Source organism: Eptatretus burgeri, chromosome 9 (assembly GCF_056783735.1).
Source record: "Eptatretus burgeri isolate ZD-2024b chromosome 9, Ebu_testis_v1, whole genome shotgun sequence".
Taxonomy (NCBI): Eukaryota; Metazoa; Chordata; class Myxini; order Myxiniformes; family Myxinidae; genus Eptatretus; species Eptatretus burgeri.
The window spans coordinates 83,596,517-83,623,896 of NC_140969.1; the positions used below are offsets into that span (position 1 = coordinate 83,596,517).

The 27,380-nt window shown below is 44.2% G+C and overlaps 1 protein-coding gene across 1 annotated transcript; it reads right to left on the reverse strand.

Moving 5' to 3' along the window:
- Positions 1-1,118: 1,118 nt before the first annotated feature.
- LOC147020481 (WD repeat-containing protein 87-like) lies at positions 1,119-27,353 on the reverse strand. The gene is made up of 8 exons (XM_085895844.1): positions 26,294-27,353; positions 23,096-23,581; positions 15,180-15,443; positions 12,518-14,419; positions 12,318-12,397; positions 10,283-10,483; positions 5,710-5,900; positions 1,119-2,291 (listed from the first exon to the last, which is right to left on the reverse strand). Exons 1-8 carry the CDS (start codon positions 26,477-26,479, stop codon positions 1,759-1,761), a joined length of 3,843 nt encoding a protein of 1,280 aa, XP_085751970.1. The 5' UTR covers positions 26,480-27,353; the 3' UTR covers positions 1,119-1,758.
- Positions 27,354-27,380: the final 27 nt, after the last annotated feature.

Sequence of the window (27,380 nt, forward strand, 5' to 3'; positions counted from 1 at the left end):
ATCATGCAATGAGGTTGAAGCACAAGGCCCGTTGAACTCGCATTGCAGACAGGGTGATGACTTCTCCGTTTTTAGTGCTCCAGTTCTGATCTCCCTCCCGAACTGCTGTCCCGTCACTCCGTTCCTTCCCAGCTCCTCCAGTATGTGCACGTCCTTTCAGTAAGCATCTCCTGGCTATACTTCCAAATTCCAGGCTGATTGTACACCTCATGAAACCACCTTCATGAGTTTGTTCTGTCTCACTCTTCCCTCGAATGCTTCAAGTTGGTGGTAGACCACCATGTTATGCCATCCCCTCCACCCCCCCCCCCATCTGTACATGCGATATATTGTACCCCCATTAACCCTAACTAACAGAACAGTCTAATTTGCAGATCACTTTGTTTCCTTCCTCTCTCGATCTCTCGATCTCTCGATCTCTCTCCTTTTCCTGGTTATTCATTTACTTGCTTATTGTATCCACCTGTTACCCATTGTCTGGTCATCGCTTTTATTTTTTTAATCCTCTGTTACTTCACTCTTTGGGCTAACAGAATGGCCTAAAGTACGCACACTCACCTTTAAGCTGTCTAACCTGGGTTTGAATCCCGACCCAGCCATAAACTGTCATCCTGGAGTTTCACAGGCAGGGCGATTCATCAATGCGTGTACTGACCTTTGGATGGGTGTCCCGTCTGCCAGAATTCGTTGGTGGACGTTAAAGATCCCATGGTGTCCTTCATTAAGAGTAGGCGAGCTATTGCCAGCATCCTGGCCAAATTCCAAAGTCCTGCCCTAACCAGCTGAGGGCATTGCGGCACAGCTGCACCATAAGCCAATGATGCTACCCCACAGCCTTGTGCTGCACATAAAAGAAGACTTCACTCTTTCATGAAAACTATCTTGTACAAATATGAATAAGTGCTCAAAACCCAAACACATTCTCCACTCTTGCATTATGGCAGTCTCTTTTGGCAGCCATTTAAATGCCAAGCATAAGACAAAGCTGGCACATGTTTGGCATGTTACAACTGTCTGTCATTACACTCATCGTTTTACGGTTTCACAAACCGCAAGAGAAGAATGGTGGAGGAGGTAGAAAACACAGAGAATACAATATTACTGAAAGCACAATATGCCATTCATGTTTTTATTCCCAAAGCTACAAGAGTAGAGAGCCAAACAGTGAGAGGATGGGGTAGTGTTCAAATTAGATGAGGCTAGAGCTTTTCGCCTCATTATCACGGCACCATCATCGGTTAACTCATAAAAGGTCAGAATTGATCCTTTATGCCAATGCATAAATACATCATGTTAATACAAGGGGACGAAGATTACAAGAACTACGAAGTGAATGAAGAGCAAAATGGGGATGGCATGTGGATCTCGAGTCAGAGTCCAAGTGAAGTCGCTTCATGTCCTGAGTTGTCCTGTTGTGCAGATAAGAATAATTATTTGCTTCTCAGCCTGAGACAAACACCTTATATGAGTGGTGGGGACCAAATGCATGTGTTGTGCCATTGGAGCTGCTGAATTTTTCTAATCATTCAATTATTCACATCACGATGAAGAAATTTTAAACTTTTCACACTCATCATCTTCTTCCGAAGAAATACTTCAATCAGACTTGTTTGAGTGATGCGTACAAACATGTGTTCACAAGGATAAAATCATCTGGGTCCTATCATTCAAATTGATTTCTATAAGCTAACACAATGTCATGGTGATGGGCCTTTACCATCAAAGTAGCTGTTCCACACATTATCGTCATGGTGAGGTTTATCCAGGTATTTGCTCGTGGGGAACCGGAGATCCAGCTATCCAATCCACCCTGATTGGACCATAGTGGCTGCAGCCTCTCCGTTCTACCGTTTCGAAGCTCAACCTCCATGGCATCTTGATGATGTGACCCCAGGCCTCAACCCGGTGACTCGGCATCAATGCACTCCTCCATGCCACTCTCTGCCCCGGAGACGGCTTGCTTTGGGGTACAGTTACTGAAGACGTCTTCAGAGACCGAGTATGAGCTTGCCGATATATGTCTAAAAACAAGGCTGTGCCAGACTTTCTCGGCCCATACAAATCGATGAGAGTATGCAGACAACGCCTCCAGTGAGCCTTGCTTGTTGAGGTTCCGAGGGGAGTTTCAAATTGCAAAGAAAATTTTTCAGCTGATAAACTCGAATGCGATTGTGGTGAATCTTTTGGACTGATGTTGTGAATGTGTTGTGATGAACCTTTGATCAGAGAGGTTATTCCTTGACTTTGGTTGCTGGGTGAATCAGATGACAACCAAGTACCTTTTCTTTGAACTGGGGGAAAAGTAAAGGTCAATTACCATTGTTAACATTGTAATAATGACATTCATGAAGCGAAGTGACAGAAGTCAAGACAAGTTAGTGACAAACTTCAAAATAGACAAGGCCTTAAGATGTTTGTGAAACTTCATCATCTTTTCTATTGGAGTCCTCCTAACTTTATTTCTTTCAATATTGGGGGATCGTGATGGCCGAAAATGTTTGAAGTCACTGTGGTGTTCTGTCGACCATTCATACACAATGGATGGTGTTCCAAAGAAAATCCAAATCCATTGGGACCCTACTCTGTACAGAGCATTGGTGCTGCTGAAGTATTCTCCTGGGCTATTGGACACAATCCTGGACGGGTCGCCATTCCGACGCTGGATACTTGAATGGCTCAATCATCCCAGCAAGCTGGTACTCACTTTGCCAACCTCGGAAGGATGACAGGCTGAGTTAACCCCACCTGGTATTTATTCAACGGTAAAGCAGAATTTGAACTTAGGACTTGAAAATCCCAAGCCCACCACCCTAACCATTAAGCATGGATGGTGTTCTCATCCCTAAACATCATCATCCTCACACGGATACAGAATTTCCTGGAAAATTTAATTTTATCACAATAGGAATGCATTCATTTTTATCACCCTGCCTGGCTCAAATATCCATTCATCTAAGGAACGATGTATCATCCCTAATCCCATGCTTCACTATAACCCTAACCCCAACTATAACCCAACCCTCACCCCAACCTTACATTCAGATAAGAAGAGCTCAAGCATGTCCGCTACACTTGCCCCAGATAATGGCATCACTCCAGGAGTTTGTACTGGGCTAATTTGTATTTCCACACGATATCTCTGCCACATCATTCTGAATCCTGACTACATGTTATCTACAATGATTCTGAATCTACATTCTGAATCCTGACTACATGTAATCATGACTACATTAGGGATGATACATGTTGAAAAAGCGTTAAATCTCAGTCATTGAACAATTGAACCTTCTTCCATTGGTTGATTCCTTAAGTTATCCTTTCTGAGCATTCCCATGTGAGCACATAGCTAGTAATGCTGGGATCCCAAGTTCAAGTACTGTAGACTGTTGATTTGTGCATTGTCTATGAATGTCCTTGGAGTTTATTTTAGGTCTACTGTTGTTTTTTAAATGTTCTTATCCTGGAAGTGCTACAAGTCCAAGCCTCTTGATGAGCCTTAGACAAAGAAAAAATAAATCCTGATGTCCAGACAGCACTGCTAGTGCTGTACACAGGTGCCCTGCCACAAGTGCATAACTTATTCCCCAAGCATTATTTGAGTAGAAACAGGTGTATTTTATACGCCCTTAAAGGTTTCTATCTTTTGATCCATCATAACTTTGATCCATTTGTGCATCTGTCTGCGTGGGTAAAAACATCTCTACACCAGGCCACAGGGTGGTAACCTGCCCATGATTGGTTCTTAGCCACAGAAACGTTCATGACTTGTCATGAGAAGCTCCGGGATCTGTCAAGAGATATGAGCCTCAACCTCCACGTGGATCTACTCTGCCTGAGCAAAATCATAAAATAACTTGCTTCTGTATGTCTGAATCATCAATGTGTTCCAATGGAATGTTGCAGAGGTAGCACACTTATCGCTGTCTAGTTTGGGTTTGATTCCCGACCCGACTGTAAAGTGTCGGATTCGTGCTTGCATCACGGAGTGAAATCGGTCCTTGTGTGCATGGACGCTAAGCCCGGTATCCAATCTGCCGGCACTGGTCGTTGGTGGATGATCATCGTGGCTTTCACAAAAAGTAGGTGAGTTATTGCCGGCACCCTGAACAACTTGCAAATTCCTGAAATCAGCATTTCCAGGAGAACGTCATTATCCTGGACAATGAGTGAGTGGAAAGGCCAAGTGCACCCTCCATATGGACCCTGGCCCACCCCCAAAATAAAGCAAGATTAATTGGGGACATCGTAGTAGTTAGTATTTCCATGTTCATATGGCCATAGAACTCTGCACCCCACCTCCTCCCACCATCCTCAATATCACTTTTCCTGCCCCTCCTGTAAATTTTTATTTGAGTCTGTTTTCCAATCACTATTTCTGATGAACCATAACTTTTCTTAACTGAGCATCAATAATTCAGACTCATCCATCTTATTATTCAAACCACCATCGCTTGCGTGTTGGCATGACAGGTGTGCTTGGTAATGTGTGCAGCAATGAGATGAGGAGTCTGAGCTCGCTCACTTATGGGGAAGAGCCATTTGGATGCACCATGGCAAGTAGGTGCTGCTTCTCAAAGTACGTCGTCCATTGGAATAGGACGCAAAGCCAGTGGTTGTGGACGTTAAAGATCCCATCTTTCAAAAAAAGTAGGCATTGTGTGCAGGTACACCTTCCAAATCTTCTGCCTGTGATTTGTTATGTAATTAGCACAACTTGCAGTAGGTGCTTGTGCTCAGTTGTGGATATGGTACAGGCCTGATGAGATTACAGCCTCTGTTTGCGTTTAGGTTTTCTTGTAATAATTTTAGACTCACCTAACATTCGATCTGATCACAATGAATAAACAGGTAATTAAAAGATCCTTTCCTACCTTTCTTACCCAGTTCAATTACTCTCGTTATATTCTAAAGAGCTCTCTTCTCATCAATGTAAAATAAAAAGTAGCATGAATAACGAGTCTTGCCGCATCGGCGGACAAGTAGAACGATGGATCAAATTGAGAGGAACATTGATCGAGGTTTGCTATCCATCGTGGGAAGCAAAGAAAAGCTGATGTTTTGGGCATTAACCCTTGTCAGAGAAAAGGATCACCAATGAAGGGTTGATGCTCAAAACGTCAGCCTCTCCTTGCTTCCTTCCCATGGTGATGAGCCTACCTCGATCAACGTCCTACGGATACCATCGATTGTAGAGAAAATACTTTTTCTCCTTATACAACACCGATCTTTCCCAAAGTAATTTTTATTTTTCTTCTTTTTTTTTCTCCACAAGCTCAAGGCTCATGAAAGAGTTAGTATACCGAACAGATCAGGCTGCAACAGGATAAAAGCAAAAGGAGAGAGGGGGTTAGGGGAGAAAAAACACCAACAGCAGTGTTGAAGGACAAAAAGGATTCTCTTTGAGAAATGATTGTAAGAACTTGGATTATTTTATTACAAGCTACAACGTCATGCTATTCTTTGTGAAGGCTGATGTCAGCTTTTATTGTCAGACAAGATAAACAATAGATTTTTTCCTTTTTACTCTGACAAAGGGCAGACTGCTCAAAACGTCAGTCACACGTCATTTGCCATGGCCAGTAAACGTGCTTTTATCAACCTTGAGAAGATAAAATCAATTTATTATAAAATTCTGCCTGGGGAACTTATGAAAGTCATAAGATAGAGTAAAAGATCATACATGCCGGAATATGTTTGAAATATTCTCACCTGGTGGGACGATACTCTCGATTGGAGTCACGGCCTGAGGAATATCGCACGCCGTTGAGCCAGGAACGCTGAGCAAAGCCCCATCACTCTGAAGCCATAAACGACCCATTTCCAATCTTTCTTTGCCTTCTTGCAGCAGTTGTTTGTTGATACGACAGTCAACCTCATGTAGGATCTCCATGTCCATCCAGCTACGTCAAGCATGTCAGTGAAACATTGATAATTGAATAAACGAGCATTATAAATGCACAAAGGTTAAAAAGTTGCACAAAAAAACTGAAGTTCATCACCATGATTAGAAATATCAACAACCATTAAAATCATTTGCTTTTGCAACTCCGATAAAGTGGCTGATATTTGATGATCAGCATCAATAAGAAAGGTATGGCGATGCAAACAGGTATTATTGATGTACTGTACAACAAAAGAGAAACAAAAAATAAACTAAAAAGGATCTCAAAATGCAAAGCCCTCCGCATCCGCTTTGTACTCAAACTAAACTTGACAAAAACGGCAGTTTAAAAAAATTGTACGTTTTATTAATGCGTGTTATCTTCCGTATGGATGTCAGGTCAGGTCACATTAGATCTGTGACTTGCTTCAGGTACCATGTAAGCCTGCACTAACCTGTTTTACGGACGGGTTGGCGGCGACTAAACCGTCTCCCCCTCCAAGTTTTCTTGGTGAGGAGGGTGTATGATATGGACACCCAGCAGGATTAAAAACAAAACCTGTCAAAGGGTGGAGGAGCTCCTTGTGAGCCAATGGCCATCCATATCTAGTGCCCAACTGTGTCTGCGGACATCCTCCTGCAGTTGGGTTACTTTTTATTCGGAGGTTGGTGGCAGGATTTGCACTCTGGCCACCGTTAAAGCCTTCATTCAGCAAAACATACCAAAAGCAAAAAAGAAATCTGAAAACCCACTCCGTGGGTGTACCTCCTGTGCAGCTTCCCTTCGCAGGGCAGCTCGCCGGATAATGGGATTGGGGCAAAGCCTTCGGGACCCCCAATCTTTCATGATAGGAGGAAACCACGGGGTGACCTTCCAGGGTCAGATTGTGGTAGTGTACGTCGGGATGGTGCTGAGGTGTCATCCACCAGACGGCGGTTTCCTTGGGTTAACCTTGCTCTTCAGGTCCTTACCGTACGGACCTCACCGAACGGGTCCACACTGAGAGTTTCGGCAGGGGCTGCTTGCAGCCTATGTTAATCTCTGTAAAACATTTGATTCGGTGAATCGGGATGCCCTCTGGAGATTTCTTGGTCTTCGTAGGGTGCCACCAAAACTGATCGATCTGATGTCTGAACTCTACTCTGGTACTGAGAGTGCTGTGAGATGTGGTGGTACCATCTCTGACTTATTTCCAGTTGTTACTGGAGTTTGTCAGGGGTGTGTACTGGCCCCCACACTTTTCGGCATTTGTATGGACTGGATTCTGGGGAGGATGTTGGAGAGATCAAGTTGCGCTGCATCGTTTGGGAATGTCAAAATGTCTGACCTTGATTTTGCAGATGATGCAGTCATCTTTGCGGAGACTCTAGATATCCTTTTGGGGGCTCTCAAGGTGCTGAATGAGTAGACGGAACCGCTGGGATTTCGGGTTTCCTGGGTCAAAACTAAGATCCAGCCTTTCATTGACATTTTGGATGCTGCTATCCTGTCTGTACCTGTTTGTAGCGAGGATGTTGAGGTCACGGAAAGATTGACTTTCCTTGGCAGTGATATTCATGTCTCTGCTGGCTGTGAGGCAGCGGTCAACAGACGTCTGGGTCGGGCCTGGGGAGTCATGGATTCACTGGATCATGGGGTGTGGCACTACTGGTACCTGTCTGCTGGCTGTGAGCCAGAGGTCAACAGACATCTGGGTCGGGCCTGGGGAGTCATGGATTCACTGGATCATGGGGTGTGGCACTACTGGTACCTGTCTCTGCTGGCTGTGAGCCAGAGGTCAACAGACGTCTGGGTCTGGCCTGGGGAGTCATGGATTCACTGGATCATGGGGTGTGGCACTACTGGTACCTGTATGGGAGGATGAAAGTCAGAGTCTTCAGGTCCTTGGTGCTCCCAGTTTTGCTCTATGGATGTGAAATTTGGACTCTGACCAGGAATCTGAGACGGAGACTTAATTCCTTTGGTACTAGTTCTCTTCGGAGAATTCTTGGCTCTCGCTGGTCGGACTTTGCGTCCAACGAGCGGTTGCTGAGCGAGACTCAAATGAGATTTGTTACCTGCATCGTCCGTGAGCATCAGCTGTGGCTGTATGGACATGTGACTCGTTTTCCTGACGCTGATCCTGCTCACCAGATTCTCTCAGTGAGGAAGCCTCATGAGTGGAGGAGGCCAATGGGCCAACCACGTGCCTCGTGGTTGCAGCAGGTTGATCAGCATCTCAAAGAGATGGGGTGGCTGGGGGATAGCCAGACGGAGGCCCTTGGAGTACAGGCAGAAAGTGGATGCAGTGACACGCTGCTGTGATACATGCTCCCATACCTGACCTGACCTGACTTGACCTGCATTATCCACAATCTCATTATAAACGTTTGTTGAAAATTTGATGACAAAAGCACAATTGGTAAAAATAGGACCACTGGATCTGTAGCTTATCTGGGCCCTGGCCTAATGTTGGAACCCAAATTTGGTAGGATTCTGACTGGTGGATCTGGAGAAGAAAAATTTTGAAGGAATTTACACGATTTTCCCCAAAATTGACGAAGTCGGCAATTTGGACACACTTCCCGTCATGTGATCGGCATGACTTCCGCAATTTAACATCTCTATCCTGGCCTAATTATTGTAACCCAAATTTGGAAGCATTCTGATTGGTGGGTCTGGAGAAGAAGATTTTGGAAGGAATTTACTAGGTCGATCTTTTTGACTTACTTAAAGTCACGTGACCGGAATGAGTTTTGCAATCCTCGTTACTAGTCAGGAGCTGAATGTTCCTGTCAAAGCAGTTTCAGAAATATGATTTTATATTTTTTGCATTTAATTCAAGATGGCTGCATTTCCACATGACTTATGACATCACAATTATCATTACAAAATTTTCCATAGGGGGTTGCTCCGACCCTGAAAATTGTGTCAATTGGACAAGTGGTTGCTGAGAAAAAAAATGATTAAAAAAATAATTGCGGGTTAAAAAAAATGGTCGAAGAATAACAGTAATTACACTAAAATATGCAGTTTGGTGTCTGTCTGTTTTTTTGACCGCAATATATCGGTGGTTACTTATCCAATCTCCACCAAGCTTGACAGGAGGACTGGGGGTCACATGATAGACAATGTAGTAACTTCATTTGCCCTCCTCCCATGGGTTAAATCCATGTTTAGGTATATATCCATGTTAAGATGGCTAATCGTGGCATTTTTCCAAGGCCGCTTGTAATAACAACAATAATGATAATAGCATGATATTAATGTTATTACAAAACAATATTTATACTAATAATATCCCCCCCTCTCCAAGGGGTTTTTCTTCCTTGAACAAATGCCATGTTAAAGTGTATAAATAGCTTATCGTGGCGTTTTGCGGAAAATCCTGACCAGAAGTAAAAACAAAATTATTATAAACCACAAACACGTATGATTACCTTTTTATAGAGTCGCTCCTGCTGTTTCACACTGAACTTAAAGGGAGGAAACCCGGGTGTGTTTAGTTAGCAAGCAGCAAGCTAGCGCTTGTCAAGCTAGTTGTTCTTTATCAACGGTTTCAAATGGTGTGCTTGCTTGAATGCTTAAGCCATTTGGTGAGCATTCTACAAGAACCTTGGTAACTGAACACACCCCCAACGTTCTTGAGGCCCAAGCCTATATCTACTGCAATCTACAGTATATGCCCCAGAGAGGATAATAACATGACCCTTCCTGACACTCGAAGGGAGTGGGTGTGTATTAGTAATGAAAATTGACGATTTTATGACTCTGACCTTTGACCTTTTGAGCAAATTATTAATTTGTCTTCATAATAAAGCTTTGTTGAAAATTTGATGACAAAAGCTCAAATGGTAAAAAAAAATTATGGCATGAACACACACACACACACACACACACACACACACACACACACACACACACACACACACACACACACACACACACACACACACACACACACACACACACACACACCACCATCTCCCACTGCACAAGGGACGGGCTAATAAAGAGAGAAAGACACCGCATTCTGTCTCCTAGTTTGTGTGGAATGCATGACATGTCGTTTGAGACTGTTTACTCCTTCTTTTGGGCCAAACCCCTCCAATCGGGCCCACCCAACAAACATTCTGGGATTAACTGGAGGCGTTAAAGTCGACGTCGACTTTTGGTACAGGCATGCTATCTGACTTGTTTACACGTCAGTAGATTTCTATCGAATGTTAATGAATGAAATGTATCAGAGGAACAAGCACCACCTGGCACTGCATCTTGACGTGACCTCACAATGGCACTCATGTGGAGCGACTAGTATCAGATTGTCCGACACAGTACTTCCTGATGTACAACTGTGTTGATGTTAAATCCTGATTGTTGGTTCTTTCCCCATTTTAATGCAATGTGAACCTTGTCCTTACTTGTAGATGGCCATCAGGCCTCGACGAGTGAGCAAATCAAAAAGTTCCAACTTGTTGGTCACTCCGGTATGGTGAGTTAATGCGTTCAGTGCAGCCACCCTCACATCGACTTCATTATCGATCAGAAGATGAACAAGGAGGCGTAGGAGTTTGTCTGATAGCGTATCCATATGCTGTATTAACTTGGCGCTCTCGGAGCGTCTGTGGAGAAAGACGGATCGTTAAAGAAATGAACATAGGCCTGTATACTGCTTTAGCATCTCTCAGATTACTGTATGTACAAGGGTTTCAGTTTGTTGCTGCTTGTTGAGTGGCATTCCACTTACATCTTGACATTTATTATCAGTAACAGTATGTCAGTCAGTGATTGATACGTTATAAATGTGCAATCATTGTCTAATCACTTACCTGTGTTCTGTTGCTGATAATGTCAAGATCTTACTACCTGAGCTCCATACTTATCTCATTTATTTTCAAACTGATCTACTGTCCTTACTTGCACTTCACCTACAGGCAAACAATTTAACACCCCAACTACTCTGAACATAACAAAAACAAATCCATCTCATGTCGGTTCTTGCTCTGTTTTTATCTTTAAATGTAGTGCCATTATTAAAGAAATGATCTAGAAAGGAATCTGAGAGCTATAGACCTTTTAGTTTCGGTTGAAACAGAATTTTGGATTGAAATATACAGCAGTTCAGGTTTTGAAACATTTAAAGCAGCTAATTGGATTGCAAACTGGCTTAGTGAGAGGAAGGAACGAGGGGCTGTGAGTGGGAGGATGTCTTGCTTGAGGATTATTCATAATTTACATCAACGATTTGGATAGTGGGGCGAAGAATAAGCTTTCCAAATTTGCAGATGATACAAAGCATGGAGGTAAAGTGGATAGCAGTGGGGGTGGTAAACAGATTCAGGAAAGTATTGATACTTGCATAGATTGGGCAAAAGATTGGCAGATGGAATTTAACCTGAGCAAGTGTAAGGTGTTGGGGATGAGAAAGAACAATGAAAATAGATTGCAAGATGCAAGGGGTAATTTTGGAGCATGTCACACGTCGAGGGATAAATTGTAAATCAAAAGTGCTTGGGTTAAGACTATACAGGAATTTTGTGAGCACTCATCTCGAATATTATGTACAGTTTTGGTCACTGTATCTGAGGAAGGTTCCATTGAGGTGGTTCAGCAAAGAGTAACTTGATTGATTCCAGGCCTAGCTGGACTAACCTGTGAGTAGCGGCTGAAAGAGACAGTACTTTATACATGACAAATGAGGGGATTGTGTGGGGATTTGATAGAGGTGTTTAAGATAATTAAGGGGGTAGACAAAATAAGTGCAGAATATCTTTTCAACACAAAAAACAGTGACAAGACTCGGCGTCACACTCAGTTTGGGAGTGAAGAAGACGAGAGTTAGGATGGTAATATGGTAGGCATCTTTCACTCAGAGAGTAGTTAATATTTGGAATGGTCACCCTGAAAAGGTAGTGGTTGCAGAAACTTTAGATATGTTTGAATTCGAATTAGATATGTATCTAGAAGTACTATGGATAGAGGAGTACATGGATATTGTTAGGACTGGTAGGTAAGTGACATATGGATCAGTGATTGGAAACCAGTGTAGTGATTGTGATTACTATGTGAGAGACTTATCGAAAGGTGAATATGCTGTCGGTCTTTGTTCATTTCTTACCCTACCACCCCCAAATCCCTTTTAGTGCCTTAAAATGGTAGAGTGGGTTAGTGTCATCAATTAAATTGACAACTTAAATTAGAGACATATGGATAAAGCGCAGGCATGATGGAGCAAAGACCTTCTGTGTCCAAGTTCCTGGTAGTTCCTTGTATTTCAAGCCGTTTCCCCAATTTCTCCGAGCATCTCCAAAACCCACTTCAACAGGTCTACTCTGCAAATCACTTTTAATACCGTAAAAAATATTGATTGTATTTCCGTGGAATGGTCTCTTCTCTAATTATGTTTAAGAATAGCAACACATGGAGCACACCAAAAGCGAAACATTATGCTCATACCGCCAATATTCTTCTTTTTCCAGCTCGTCAATAAGTATCAACTCAACCTCCATCTTCAAGTATGTAGGAACCAAATATTCCTATGTGAGAAAAATCAAAGAACTTCTCAATTCGAATTGAAAATTGTATTGATTACTAGCCACGTAAACAAAAAGTAAAATATGAAAAATCCACTGGAAATATATATTTATGGTATTTACCTTAAATATAGCATTGAGTGCTTGGACAGCTTGAAGATAGACCTCCTTGTCTGCGTTTATCATGAGCTCCAAAAGCCTTCTGATAACCGTCTGCAGAGACAGTCTATCGAGAGTCTTTTCAAACCACCAGGAGTTTGCTACCTGTTCTAAGAGAGTTTGTGTAGAATCATCGCTTATTGATGAAAAAGATGGTATCTGCTCAAATTCAAAGCTGCCTTCATCTTCTTCTTCTCCTATCTTAACTTCCTGTTTTACAGATAGCCCACTAGTATGTTTTTGTCTTTTCTGTATCTTTTTTATCTTGTGTGTGTCAGATGTCCACTCCTCATCAACATCATCAAACAACAATTTGTCAAGGAATGACAAATTCTCAATGACCCATCCTGTGGCTTTTCTCTTGTTTTCCCAGTGTTTCCACATTTTGTAAAGCATTGCGCGAATGACCGAGTTGGGAATGTACCCATCAAAAGGAATGCGGCACTTTTGTCTCGTATTAAACCTTGAATCTTCTTCACCGGGAATCTTCTGCATCATTTGCTTTTGTCGTGCAATTGATAGTTCTTCAGGTGATGTCGGTGTACTTGACTTTTGGAGAATATATCTCGAACCCTTCAAAGCAAAGCTATCAGCATTTTGAATTATGGTGTCTGACTTTCCTGTAGTCATTGGAGACGATTTTGAAGACGGTGAAGCAGAAGTTGAGTGTTGGTTTGGTACAGCCATACTTGAACTGTACAAATCGGTTTTCGTGACCAGTTGACGTGAAACTCCAACGGAACCTTGAGGATCAGGTTTTGATTGCCGATAAATGTATGCAGCAGGTAAAATTTCAGCACACCTCACCAAACTCACATTGTCTCCCAGAGCTATGATAATGACTGTCCCATCGAGGGCAAAGCAGGCTGTGGAAACAGGAGCGACGACATTGAGATCGGTCAACAGAGCAAATGAGGAGCTCCTCAAGCGGAGCAGGCCATCAACCGAGGCAGTGAGTAGAAGGTCCTGTTGGGAGTTGAACTCAAAGGCTGTAATGGTGGCTTCATGTGCCAACTCTGTAAAATTGGTTAACGTTTCTGTCTTGATATCAAAACACGACACTGAACCATTATCCCTCATGAACCAGGCTTGGTCAGCCCCCAAAGACATCTGTTGTACTGAATTACCAATGATTGCACTTGTAGCAGGTTTAAGAGACAAAGCATCATCAGTACTTTGCTCAGCAGTCCAAAGGACGAGGATGCCATCCAAACCATATGAGGCCAACAAAGGTTGTTCAAGAACAGGATACATCCTCTCTGAAGGTGAATAGTCCAAGAAGCAGCTCAATAAACAAACACCTCCAATGTGTACTTTGGGACACAACACTTGGGCGTTAGTTGTGTTCAGCATACATAGATCACCTTGTCTTGTTCCAGCAACGATGATATCACAACTGCTCAAATCCAACTCCAAATGAAGTTCTACCAGACAACAGAAGGAGTCATTTTCCTGTGGTGTGTTGATGGAGGAAAGAAATGTGCAAGGGTGCTTTGAACAGTCCAGGCAGACAATAGACTTGCTAGGAATGAGAGCAAAGGCCTGATCACTGGTTTCGCTGAATGCTAGCTCTGTTGCCTCCTCAAGGATGGCCAGTGGCTGGGAGCAACTTAGGATCACACCTGAATCAGGAACTAATAGTCGAAGGATCTTGTCATTCCCAAGGACCAACAACTGCTGTGTTTTGTGGAATCCAGGAGTGAGGTGAAGGATTCTGGCTGTGCAATAGAGGTTGCTCAGCGGTTCCAGAATCTCTTCCGATATCCATAGTGAGAGTGTACTGTGTGTAATACAATAGAATTGAGTGGTCCCTATTCCGTCCACAGTGAGGAAGCCTGCAGAGATGGCTGCTTCCTCCAAATGTACCTACAAGTACAAAGAAGATGTAAATAGAATGATAAGTGAAACAGTAACAAACATTTCCATAAGGAAACGAATAACCATGATGCAGTCATCAATGATCCTTTAGATTTGTTTTTTTGGGTGGATTGAGTCATCCATGATGTCTGTGCAATTTGGTGAAAAATTGTGTACTACAAAAAATTGTGCTACTTCCTCCTCCTCCTCCTCCTCCTCCTCCTCCTCCTCCTCCTCCTCCTCCGTCAGTATTGTCAAATCATTATGGCACAGTATAAGATGATATAAAAATAATTGTTTGTTCATAAGTAAGTGGTAACAGGATGGCACTGTTCAACCAATGGGGAACTTACAGCACTTGGAAAGCTAAGCATGGACTACACCACAAATGGGCTGTACAACTTGTGGTTTAAATTTTTTTTTACAGGATCTAAGGTTCGTAGTGGAGCTGCCCTCGTCCCCCCTCCCCTCAATCCCCTGACACACACATACACACAATGTGAAAAATGGTGACCAAATCTGCTGAAGTTAGTGATAAGGAGGGGAGGGGGTTAAATCGAGAAAAGGAAAAGATGGGAGTATGATAGGAGGGAAAAATAAAAGTAGAGTGTAGGAGGAGGGGAAGGGGGAGAAAAGAAATAAGTTTACAAAGCAGGCATGCATGGAGAATAAAATTAGCGTGGGGGTTGGAGGGGTCCATAATTTCTCCATATTTGCATCTGGAACAAACAGCACTGTACTGTAGAAACCATCCCAAAACTAATCATACCTGAGTAAGCAAGGTACATGACGGCAGGTGCCAGATGCAGACAGAGCTCATGCGTCCAGCAGAGAGTAAACGAGAACAAGTGCCTGACTGGAGGGCCAATGCAACAACACCTCCGACATGAGCTAAGAAGGAGTGGACCACCTCACCAAGGTGGCGGTTCCAAACCTTGATGAATCCGGAGACATCACCGGTGAACACGTAGTCCTTCTTGCTGTACACCGTGAGGCAAGTGAGCCAGGGCTTGTTAGGGATTGTTGGGTTGCTCTGGAAAACACCTCAAGCCAAGTGGCTCGTGATAAGTTAAGTTACTTTATTCACATTAATCTGTTCTTCTGTATTACTTTTTACGAGCAAAGAACTTGTCCTTGCAGATTAGTTAATCCCCCACTTTTATGATGTCTTTGGCATTTTATTTTGATTTGTAATACCAACTTCCTCCTTGTTACCCAAAACGATTCACATTTACAAAGAGAGACTTGGGGGTCCTCACCAAACCTTGCGACTATGATTTACATTTACTGGGACTATGGGACTTAAAACAAACACCCTGAGTACAACCTTACCACCAGTTTCTATCTCATTCTGCCCAGCGATTTAAGAGTGAATAGCAATCAAACAAACATAAACACACAAACAAACACTTCTCAAATTATATGTAATACTAGCAAAATTACCTGTTGCTTTGCTGGTGGATTGAATCAAAAGACTGATCTATTCACTCTAATTTTCCATCTGCTTAGAAGTCAGCTAACATCATCCTTGCCTCTTATACATGGCGTGAGCAAAAATCACTTCCCCTTCGCTGTGAAGGTCAGTGTTGGATTCTTTGGTTTGAACCTCCACTTAAAATGAGTGAAATGAAACATTTTTTTTAAATTTCGAATTATTCTCACTCAGATTTTAACATCGCCGTAATACATATTATCAAGTTGTTTCAACTTTCTTTGTACAAGCAGAAGATTATTTTTATTACCAGATACCAAGCCTGGTGTTGGCCAAACGGTTAAGGTGGCTGGCTGAAGATTTTAGGGTCTTCATTTTAAACCCTTGTTTTTGCCGTTGCATTAACACCAGGTGGGGTTGACTCAGCCTGTCATCCTTCTGAGGTTAGTGAAAGGAATACCAGTGCTCTGGTAATTGAGGGCACTGCATCAGTGGCACAGTTGCACCCCCAGAAAATGATGCAACCAGCAGCCACAAGCTGCACATGATAGCTAACTATACCAGATACCATCAGGTGGCGCTATACGATACACATATACATAGAGAGAATTGGGGTCTTTCACCGACTCTGAACCCCATCCCTTTTCGCTCAAATTCAGTCTCCAATTTCACTTTCCACTCGTTCATTCCTTTCCGCTATTCCATCAATTTGTGTCAACAGTTCCGGTATCACTCCCTTCCCAATTTCGCTCACTTGTTCACTCACTCATTCCCTTCATATCATTCTCCATTACATTAATTTGTCCCTTGATTCTTTCCCTTGTTCCTTCATTTGTTCATCAATTTCGCCCTCCATTCCACCAATCTATCCTCCTAATGCCATTTCTTTCTCCATTTTCCACATTTTACCAATGAGCATCACCTTGACCTTCGACTTCGACATCCTTGCTTTCTTTGGTCTTGGTGATGCCAGACTTTTCCAGTGATGACTCTGCCATTTGGTCTTGGGATCGTATTCGAATATCCACGATTCATCGCCAGTAAGGACTCTCCCGAGCAGATCTGGATCGTCCCCGACGCTTGATAATGTCTTGACAGACAGTGACTTTTTGCTGTTTCTGGTCCTCGGACAACAGCTTGGGGACCATCTTTGTGCACACCTTGCACATTGAGATTTTCAGTGATGATGCTCCAGACAGTGTCCTTGTTGATGGAAAGTTCCTCAGCAATCATCCGCACACCATCTGCTTCACACGCTTGATGTTGTCCGCCGTTCTGCTCGTTGAAGGTCTTCCAGACCGTGGATCGTCTTCAACCTCCTTCCGTCCCTCTTTGAATCTTTTGTGCCATTCAAATGCACGTGTACATGACATCGTTTCTTCCCCGTAGACTTGCTGCAGCATTGCGGAAGATTCGGAAGGTGTTTTGCCAAGCTTGGCAAGAAACTTCAAATTAGCTCTCTGCTCACGACTCAGACTAGACAACGTGTAAAGCATGACCTGTAAAAAAAAAAAAAATCACACAATGAGCGCAGTCAACAATCACCAATCATATATATATATTGCTGGAATGTTGCGAAAGACTGTGACGCAACCCGTTCATTCAAGTTGTGTCAGTGGAGCACACAGCAGGCTCAGTCCCATTACTTTTAAGACAGACCTCGTCCATATATATATATTTTTTGTGGTGCGGTTCCAAGGCAATGGCATCCAACATACAGTGGTCCCCAATCAGTTATTTCATTAATATACATTCAGATAGTCCCTTCCTTCTTGTCTAATGGGTCAAACGGGACAGTGCGTTGTGTTAATCTCATAGTTCGGTCTGATTAAATATCTGAACTTATTCCTATTCTTTTTCGCTATTCCTGACGTCAATCCAAGCAATGGGTCCTTGCGGGGGCCAGTGGGCACTCCGCTTGGACACCCACCTCTCGAAAACCACGGCCGCACCCTTCACGAAAGAATGCGTCCTCACAGAAGACCAAGGGCAGCAGTAGAAGCCAACAATAAACGCCGGCGCTGCACAGAGCATGTGCAGCGCAATGATCACACCCCACCCACTATTCAGGCAACTTGAATCATCGCCAACATGATGGCGCGCTGCAGGAATGCTGTGCCGAGGAAATAGAAGGAACAACCCACCAAATGCTAACAAATTACAGTGTGCACGCGGCGCACTCTTTTCAACACATTTCTGAATCTCCATCTAATAATTATATCTGTCCTCTTTTCAATCCAAATCTCCATTTGATACTTATATCTATCTTCTTCTTCAACCCAAACCTACATCTATTATTATATCTGATCTAATAATTATATATGCGCACACCACCGTTTTGATAAATGACCGCATGCTCAATGGCGGCGGACCCATTTGTAGTCCCGGGATAATTTATTATCGTACACCGAGCACAGCACAAATAACCCATATCTTGTTCAGGTCTGCATGGGTTTACCATAGCATCCTACAGTCGGTTTTCGTTGACCACCACGGCCACGGGTGTCTCCCGCGGACGGCGAACGTCTTCTCGCCTCTCCACCTGGTGAGGCTGCAGCCAGGCCGAGGCGCGTTGTATGGCTCAGGCCGCATGGCTTAGACAGGCAGCGCATTGACTGGCGCTGACCGCCAGTTGCCGTGGACGGCCTGGGAGTTTGGTGCAGGGCGATTTGGGTCACGGTGCTCGGAGCGAGACAATTCCACAGCTTGGAAACATCTGGCCAGAAGTAAAGTGGAGCTGCTTCCGGCCGTCACGGCTGGCCCATGTGGTGGCCGTGGCCCAACCAGAGCGCCCGATGCAGGTGACGACACCGCTTCGGGTCATCACCCCCGCCCTCACCATGGGGTCTATAAAGGGATGGGTCGCGGGGCTGTCGTCGTCCTCTTTTCCTGCTCAGCGTTCCTAGTCTGCTGATTTCGCCTTCGTCACAAACTTGCCTGCCGACTCTGCTTACTTCACCGCCTTGCCGCTGACTCCACCCACCCACCTGATCCTGTCCTCCTTTCACCATCCACTGCTCCGGACTCTGCCTTCTCCACCCACTGCTCTGGACTCTGCCTTCTCCACCCACTGCTCTGGACTCTGCCTTCTCCACCCACTGCTCTGGACTCCGCCTTTCTCCACCCACTGCTCTGGACTCCACCTTTCTGCCCCCACTGCTCCGGACTTCGCCTTCTCCACACACTGCTCCGGACTACGCCTTCTCTACCTACTCATTTTAACTCCGCCTTCTTCAACCCATTGGCTTCTGACTCCACCCAAAGTCCTTCCTTCACGCCTGTCGGTCGCACCCGATTCTGTGGATTGATGCTTCGCTGCACAAAGTGCCTCGAAGTAGGAGACGATGCTCCAGCTGTCAGGGAGGTAACGCCCAGCGGAGCATCCCCCCAAAACGTATCGGTGGCGTGGTCAGTCAATTGTGCAAGGTATTGAGAGACAGTTAGCCTCATCTCCTTGCCTCTTTCTTCTCATTAACTCCTCTTCATCAGGATCTGTGCGTGTGTGTGTGTCATGGCACCTGTCCTCGTTTAGGTTAAGAGTGTACAATAATTATATCGGGATAACTCTGCTCTGTGTCTGCTTTTGTAAGTTGCTTGTATTATTGTCGCACCACACTTTTCTTCCAATCCCTGCTTTCATACAACAATAAACTACATTCACTGTGCCACATATTTTTCCTCGCCTGCTTATTAATAAATCCTTTGTAGAAATGTTCCCAGCTCGTTTTTGTCTTTTCTTTCATTGATCCAGCATGGTCCATATCCTAACCTCGCCGGGACTTTATTCCCAACAATCCGTTCCTTTTCGCAGGTACGTCCTTGGCAGTGTCGCTCGGCTCCATCTGATCCGGTAAAGTGATTCGGTTCGGACATGGCGTACTGAGAGCGTGTCCCCTGGTAATTAGATCACGTGATTATTTTTTAGGTAACCGGATAAACTAGACTGAGGATCCTAAGTCACATGGTTGAGTTATTGGCATTCACGGTCGGTTAGCGATCCACCGCATCACGGCTTGTAATTCCGGGGAGTCTGGTGGGAACCCGAGATAGCTTTCCCCCTGGTGGTCTTCTCACCCAATCCCCGGCCCACAACAATATATATTTAGATATATACATATTGTTACGGGGGTGGCCGGCTCAGGTTAACCCCCCCTCCCCCTTCCCGACCCAAATTCTGGTGACGGGCGATTAACACCGCCAGCCCCTGGACGGCCGAATGGTTCCTTATTTGTAGGAGGCGGACACGTTGATCCTCGGAGATTATCACACGTGCTCGAAGGGCATGGGGCAAAGGCAGAGGGGTGGAGGAGCACGGGGAATGGATGCACAGGACAGCACAATGGGGTTTATACTCGAACCCCACTACAAATACACAGATGCAGCCTCTTAAAAGGAATATATTCAATGAAAATAAACAAATATTTACAAAGGACAATAATTCAAAAGGAAATTATAATGATAAAGCAAATAAATCCGAAAGTCGAGGTGCCTCTCACACAGACTCGAATACAGACAACGGGAAACAAAATGAAAAGAAAACCCTTCCTTTTAACTATTCTTGTACTTAGCTTGGCCCAGAGCTGGTCCCTGTGGAACATGGAATGGAGGCGCTTCTATTCGCACGTGCAGACATGCGCAAATGGCACCGTCACTTCTCTCGTAGCAGGACAAACGTAAGCCAGGCACTCCGCGAGTGGCACTCAACACCAAGACTCAGACGTGTCGCGGCTTTGTGCGTCGATTGTCCTCACCGACCCACTATGACATACACGAGGATCGGGGTCCATTTCTCACGACTCAACGAAGAGCCAAAGGCCAGCATCTTGCTTCATGCATGCGCTCACCCTGAACTCCCACCTCCTCTCATGTGTATTCTCTCTCTCTCTCTCTCTCTCTCTCTCTCTCTCTCTCTCTCTCTCTCTCTCTCTCTCTCTCTATCTCTCTCTCTCTCTCTCTCTCTCTCTCTCTCTCTCTCTCTCTCTCTCTCTCTCTCTCTTGCCTCTCAAAATGTGCCCTCTCAAAGTGCGCCAGCCAGACCTTCCTCTCGATCACGCCTATATCCCCCACCTCTGGGGTGTGGCCTGCTCACATGAACCCCGGGAAGGCGGGGCTTCTGCCCGCTCGGCACGTTTGCTTGTAGTTTTAGGGACGTGTTTCCCTAAAACCTAGAATAATACAATCATTCTAACCTAGCCATGACAGGGAACACAGGGAACGACCATCAATTGCTTTGAAGTATCATATACTTTCATTTTCAACTGGGCCTGAGGGGAAGAAACGAGTGCTGCTGTTGCTGCATTGAAGAGGAAATTGAAAGCCTAAGTCAGGTTAGTGAACACTGTGTACTTGAACTCACTTATTGATTGCATAATACATTACAAATGCTGATTTTCGAACCTATATGCCATTCGTACATGTACATTATTGCTCATATCTCAGAAACTATTGGAGTGCCCATCACAAAATTTATGTGGAAGCTTCTTGACATCATAAGGTACCTCTGGGATGAATTTGAGGAAATTTGAAGGATACATTTTTTGGGGATTCACGATTGAAGTTTATATTTTGTGATAACTTTTTTGTGGTTGGAGGTAGGAAAATGTTGCCCAGACATATTCATAGGGCATGAAAATACCTTTAAAATGACACCAAAACCAGCTCTCTAGGTGTTATACTTTTAGAGATATGGCCATTTGAATTTGCGACGTCGTGCTAATTAGTCCAAAGTTCGTTAGTCTGTATCTCACTAATTAAGAGGCTGTTAGCAAAAATATTTGAGTTCTTGCCGTTTTTCATGGGTCCCAATTGGTTCCCAAAGTTTTACAAAAATCTGAGAGATGACGGCAGATTCTTTGACGATTTGACATGGAATGACACTCTACACAATGCTGTATTCCCAATTAAATTCTTACATCTACCCCCACAACCGTAGCAACTTGTATATACATACATACAGTATATAATTTTGGGTCACCCGATCAAGATCGGGTTATTTTGACTTGAGTAAAGCACCAAGAGTATTGTTGTTCGCGAAGATCAAGTCATGAATATAGAAAGTCAAAAATATATGAACAGTGGAAAGAAGAGAAACACACAAACCAACAGCAGTGTCGAGTGACAATTGGAGGAAGAACACTCAGACAAAAAAAAAAACGTTTGAGCCTATAAATGGACGTTTTACTCCTGTAATTAACTCGGGAACGCAACACAGTAATGATGGGCGAAATGGTGTCCTCATTTCCTTGTTTAAGGTCGTTCAAGATTGATTGCGACTCGTGAGGGCACGCATTATACTCAATGTAGTCCCGCAGAGAGTGTGGAACCTTTGTATGTAAATTTCCACCAGCAAGTTGCCTCTGCCCATACAGGATTTTAAATGGGGTAGAGATGGAGACGGCAAAAATGGAAATGGCATCTTCTGTCATCGAGCCAGCAATCTGGGAACAATTAGCTTGTATTGCCACATCTGATGCAGTTTAAATTCTCTAATGGTGGTGAGGTGCTCCATTTGAAACTGTTTGTTCGATACATGTAGCTTTTTGATACCTGGGGTCCATAATAAAAAGTTGTATTAGTGTCAAAGCGAGTGAGCAATTGCAAATTAATAGTAGGATTCCATGTACTGATATATAAATACTTAGATGCAGTGGGTTAGATTCCCAACAAAGCATCAGCTTCACATGTGCAGGTGTGCTCCAAGCCCCGTCTCTCTCTCTCTCCTCTAACGTGGTGGCACCCAAAATACGACACCCAATCACCGAAAGTGTCATTATTTCATGTTTCTACATTAATTTGATTAAGAATTTAAAATGATAAGTTCTCCAGATATTGATGGCTTTTTGAAAGCTATTAAGAATATGCTCGACTTCCTCCTCCTTCGTCGCTGCGGGTAGTATCATTGGCTGAGGGCACAGCTGTGCCACTGATTCAATGTCCCTGTTACCAGTAAGCTGGTACTCATTTTGCCAACCTCAGAAGGATGACAGGCTGAGTCAACCCCACTTGGTGTTAATTCAACAGCTGGCAGGGGCTCCAACTCAGGACTCTCAGATCCCAAGCCAGCCACCCTAACCACTAAGCCAACACCAGACTTTCTCGATGAACAAAATATTTTGGATTATTGAGAGTAAAACCACTTTACATTGTTAATGTATCAGAGATAGAGAAATAACAAAGGTTTCTTAACTTATCTACCCCCATGGAAGTGTTAATATATGGTACAGGTGGTCAAACAAACGAAGTAACCTACACACCAACTTATTACCACCAATGTTTCCGCTCCAGCGTTGAGCATCTGCTTCGCCTTTGCAATCAAACACCACAAGATCGTCTTCCCACAAGCAAAGCAAGGCTTTCCAGGTAGCCTCAGCCAGTAGGCCCAGGACAAGACAGCTAGGCCACCAGTCACCCTGTGGTGGCCGCAGAAGTCGTGAAGGCAGGAGAGGTTGTTGAAAATCTCCAGTGAAGATCCAAAGACTCGGTAAGCCTATGCCGGCTGTAACTAGCTCATCGGTCTCTTCCAAGTATTCCATGAGTAAAACTGCGTCCTGAAACGCCATTGTGTTTATTAATTGAAACCCCCTCGTCAGGTTATTATGAAAGTACAAATGGAGGTCTGCACAAGCCACAACAAAAAGGTGATGAGACTTCAAGAAGATCGCAGCTTGGACAAGGTAATTCTTTGGAAGTTGTACACTTTGCTTTCTGGGAACACCTCGTTTGATGGTCCAGCAGTCAGCCTGAGGAAGATGTAAAATGCAACTACTATAGAAACATTTCAAAGAAGGGCAAAATAAATCATACAGAAAGATTGATGAAATAGAAACAAAGGAAGTCAGTGAGTGAAGAGTGAAGACTGCACCAGGGTGCAGGAAGGTCATGATGCGATGCTTGCAGAGAGACAGAGCAAAGGGGTCGTGAAGGACACGTTCGTGGTATTGATGACTAGTGCGTGCCCGTACGTGCAAAAGAAAAAAAAAAAAGAATTGTGACGTCAATTGTGACATCATAGCACCGTGTCCCGACATTGCTTTGGTAAATAAATGGCCATAACTTGGGACCCACTTGTCCGATTAATATCAAACCTTGAAAAGGCACATCCACAGGGCCCCAGCAATATACCTGGCAAGTTTCAATTAGATCGGACCAGTGGTTGTCGAGAAACAGCGGTCACAGGCACACACACACACACACACACACACACACACACACACACACACACACACACACACACACACACACACACACACACACACACACACACACACACACACACACACACACACACACACACACACACACACACACTACTGGGATTATAGATAGATTAGTGGGTGCCCGTAGGTGGGTGCCCGTACGTGCAAACAAAACAAACAAAAAAAAAAAAACTTTCAAACCGCGTGCCAGAAACAACAGCCACACAGGCCGTTCCTTCGCTTTCACGTGCACGTGCATGCGTGCGTGCCCGTACGTGCAAAAAAAATAATATATAAATACTTTAAAACCGCTTGCCAGAAACAACCACAAAGGCCGTTCCTTCGCTCTCGCATGCCTGTACGTGCGTGGCCGTACGTGGAAACTCCCCCAAAAACTTTCAAACAACCACACAGGCCGTTCCTTCGCTCTCGCATGCCTGTACGTGCGTGGCCGTACGTGGAAACTCCACCAAAAACTTTCAAACAACTACACAGGCCGTTCCTTCGCTGTCGTAAACGACGATTCGATTTGGCCATTGTGTTTAAGAAAATAGAGAAAGTACAGAAATCGAGAAAGAAAGAATACAGTAAGTCGTCACTATCCGGAAGTCCGGAAGTTAAGTCCTCACTGTCCGGAAGTTCGCATATCGCAGTTACGATTATTCGCAATTTAGTTTTAATGGCCAATTATTCAATTAGCGCCAACGTATTTTGCCTTTTCGCAATGTCATCGCAAGGAAAAACACAAAGAGATGAGAAGAGAAAAAAAAAAAACTTTCAAACTGCGAGCCAGAAACAACAAACACACAGGCCGTTCCTTCGCTCTCGTGTTCTCGCGACAACCATACTTCGACATACAGAGTTAATTAAAATCAAGTTTACCTCCCTGTCTTTGCTTGCCATGACGTTCGCTGCCATGTAACCGGCACGGCCCATGACGTCATTGTCGGCTGGCCGAGCACTGCCTACGCAGCAACATGTCATGTCATTGGTTGGTAAATAAATGGCCATAACTTGGGAAGCACTTGTCCGATTAATATCAAACCTGGAAAAGGCACGTCCTCAGGTCCCCAGCAATATACCTGGCAAGTTTCAATCAGATCGGACCAGTGGTTGTCGAGAAACAGCGGTCGCAGGCACAGACAGACACAGACACACTGCTGGAATTATAGATAGTAGTACGTGCCCGTAAAAAAAAAAAAAAAAAAAAATTATATATAAATATTCAAACCGCAAGCATCAAACAACAACCACATAGGCCGTATATTTGCTCTCGCGTGCCCGGACGTGAGTGACCCGGAAGTTCGCATGTTATTCGCAGTTACGATTATTCGCAATTTAGTTTTAATACCCAATTATTCAATTAGCGCCAACGTATTTTACCTCTTCGCAATGTCGTGGCAAGGAAAAACAAAAAGAGAAGAGAAGAGAGAGAAAAAAATTTTACTTCCTGGTTCGGAGCATACCAGCACTTTGATGTTACCAAAATTTATACACCGTCTAATATAAAAACGATCATAACTTGGGGCATAGTGTTTATCTATAAATGCGCATAAGAAATCGAGAAATTATTAGAATACACGAAGTCATCACTCTCCGGAAGTCCGTACGTTGTAACCTGTAATGGGGAACGTGGCTGTGCTTCCCTTCCCCATCGGCCACGCCCATGCAACAACGTGTCTTGTCATTGGTTTGGTAAATAAATGGCCATAACTTGGGAAGCACTTGTCCGATTAATATCAAACCTTGAAAAGGCACATCCTCAGGTCTCCAGCAATATACCTGGCAAGTTTCAATTAGATCAGACCAGTGGTTGGCGAGAAACAGCGGTCACACAGACACAGACACACAGACACACACACACACACACACACACACACACACACACACACACACACACACACACACACACACACACACACACACACACACACACACACACACACACACACACACACACACACACAGACACAGACTGCTGGAATTATAGATGCATACTGCTGTTGCAATGTGAAGAAGGAAGAGGAGGTGAGTGGTGTTCCACAGATGTGCCAACAAGCATGCATCGGTACAAAGTAGTATCTATTTATTACGTACATCCTGAGGGAGGGGGGTCACATTGAGGGTTTGAAAATTGTTCTCCAACCGTTTCTTGTTTAATAATAAAATGTAAAATCATCGTTAATCGCATACAGTATACTGTGACGATTAAAATGACGAGACAACACTAATTAATCGGGTGTTTCGCGTGCCCACCTGTTTGCATCTCTCGGTTTCGCTGGCGAACCCGATGATGGCCGATTCTCCGCTACGCAGCTTCATCGTCGTCACCGCCCGGAACCTCTTCGGCCAAAGACCCTCCCGATAGGTCATCCTCGAACCGAGCCTGTGCACTTGAACTTCGACCTCTGCCGGGGGAGAGGCGTCATCATCGTCCTTCATTGGACCATTTGGCTGAGGTGGTACGACAGGCTGTCGTTGTAGTTATAATCCTATAACGGTGTGGAGTACCGTGTCCAAATATAACCGTTCAAATGTTTGCCCGTCACCATGACAACGGCAACTTGAGGACTCCCCTCGAAGCTTTTGTTCTGTGAGACTCGGGGACTCGGACCAAGTCAAACATGCTAATAAGAGGTTAGAGAAGAGGTCCTTGTAGATTCTAATACATTGATATCATATAGTGCGTCTACGTCATGGGGGGGGGGACATTCGCGGGCCAAGCCCCCCCCCTACCCACAGGCGAAGCCTTTGGCGCCAAACTTTGCGTTTTATTAGTTAATTTATATTTATCATATTAAAAGTGAAAACCTTTTTGCTCAATGAAATGAAATAAAAAGAAAAATAAGAAAATTAAAAAACACACCCTGTTGGTCATATTTGCATAAGGTCACATTTTGGGGTTGTATGCTCATTGGTCTGGTGCTTGACCTATGACCTACTGACTTTGATTTGTCGTCATCACGTCAAGATAAGCGGGCGAGCATAACGTACAGTTCGCACGAGCAAGTCAGACGGCGCTTGGCGCCAAAATGTTTCAGTGAGAGCAAGCAACTCTCAGACAACACTTCGAACAGAAATAGATATCTATCGAAAATTCCAGCAGTGTGTGTGTGTGTGTGTGTGTGTGTGTGTGTGTGTGTGTGTGTGTGTGTGTGTGTGTGTGTGTGTGTGTGTGTGTGTGTGTGTGTGTGTGTGTGTGTGTGTGTGTGTGTGTGTGTGTGACCGCTGTTTCTCACCAACCACTGGTCCGATCTAATTGAAACTTGCCAGCTATATTGCTGGGGACCTGAGGATGTGCCTTTTCAAGGTTTGATATTAATCAGATAAGCAGTTCCCAAGT

What these genes read in the sequence shown, in the direction of transcription:
- LOC147020481 (XM_085895844.1), bottom strand. Translation starts at nt 26,479, where the DNA reads ATGAAGGACGATGATGACGCCTCTCCCCCGGCAGAGGTCGAAGTTCAA. An exon ending in GGCCTGATGGCCATCTACAA is followed by an intron (nt 5,901 to 10,282) that starts GTAAGGACAAGG and finishes TGCTTGACGTAG; the next exon opens with CTGGATGGACATGGAGATCC. An exon ending in CGAGAGTATCGTCCCACCAG is followed by an intron (nt 2,292 to 5,709) that starts GTGAGAATATTT and finishes CTTTTCCCCCAG; the next exon opens with TTCAAAGAAAAGGTACTTGG.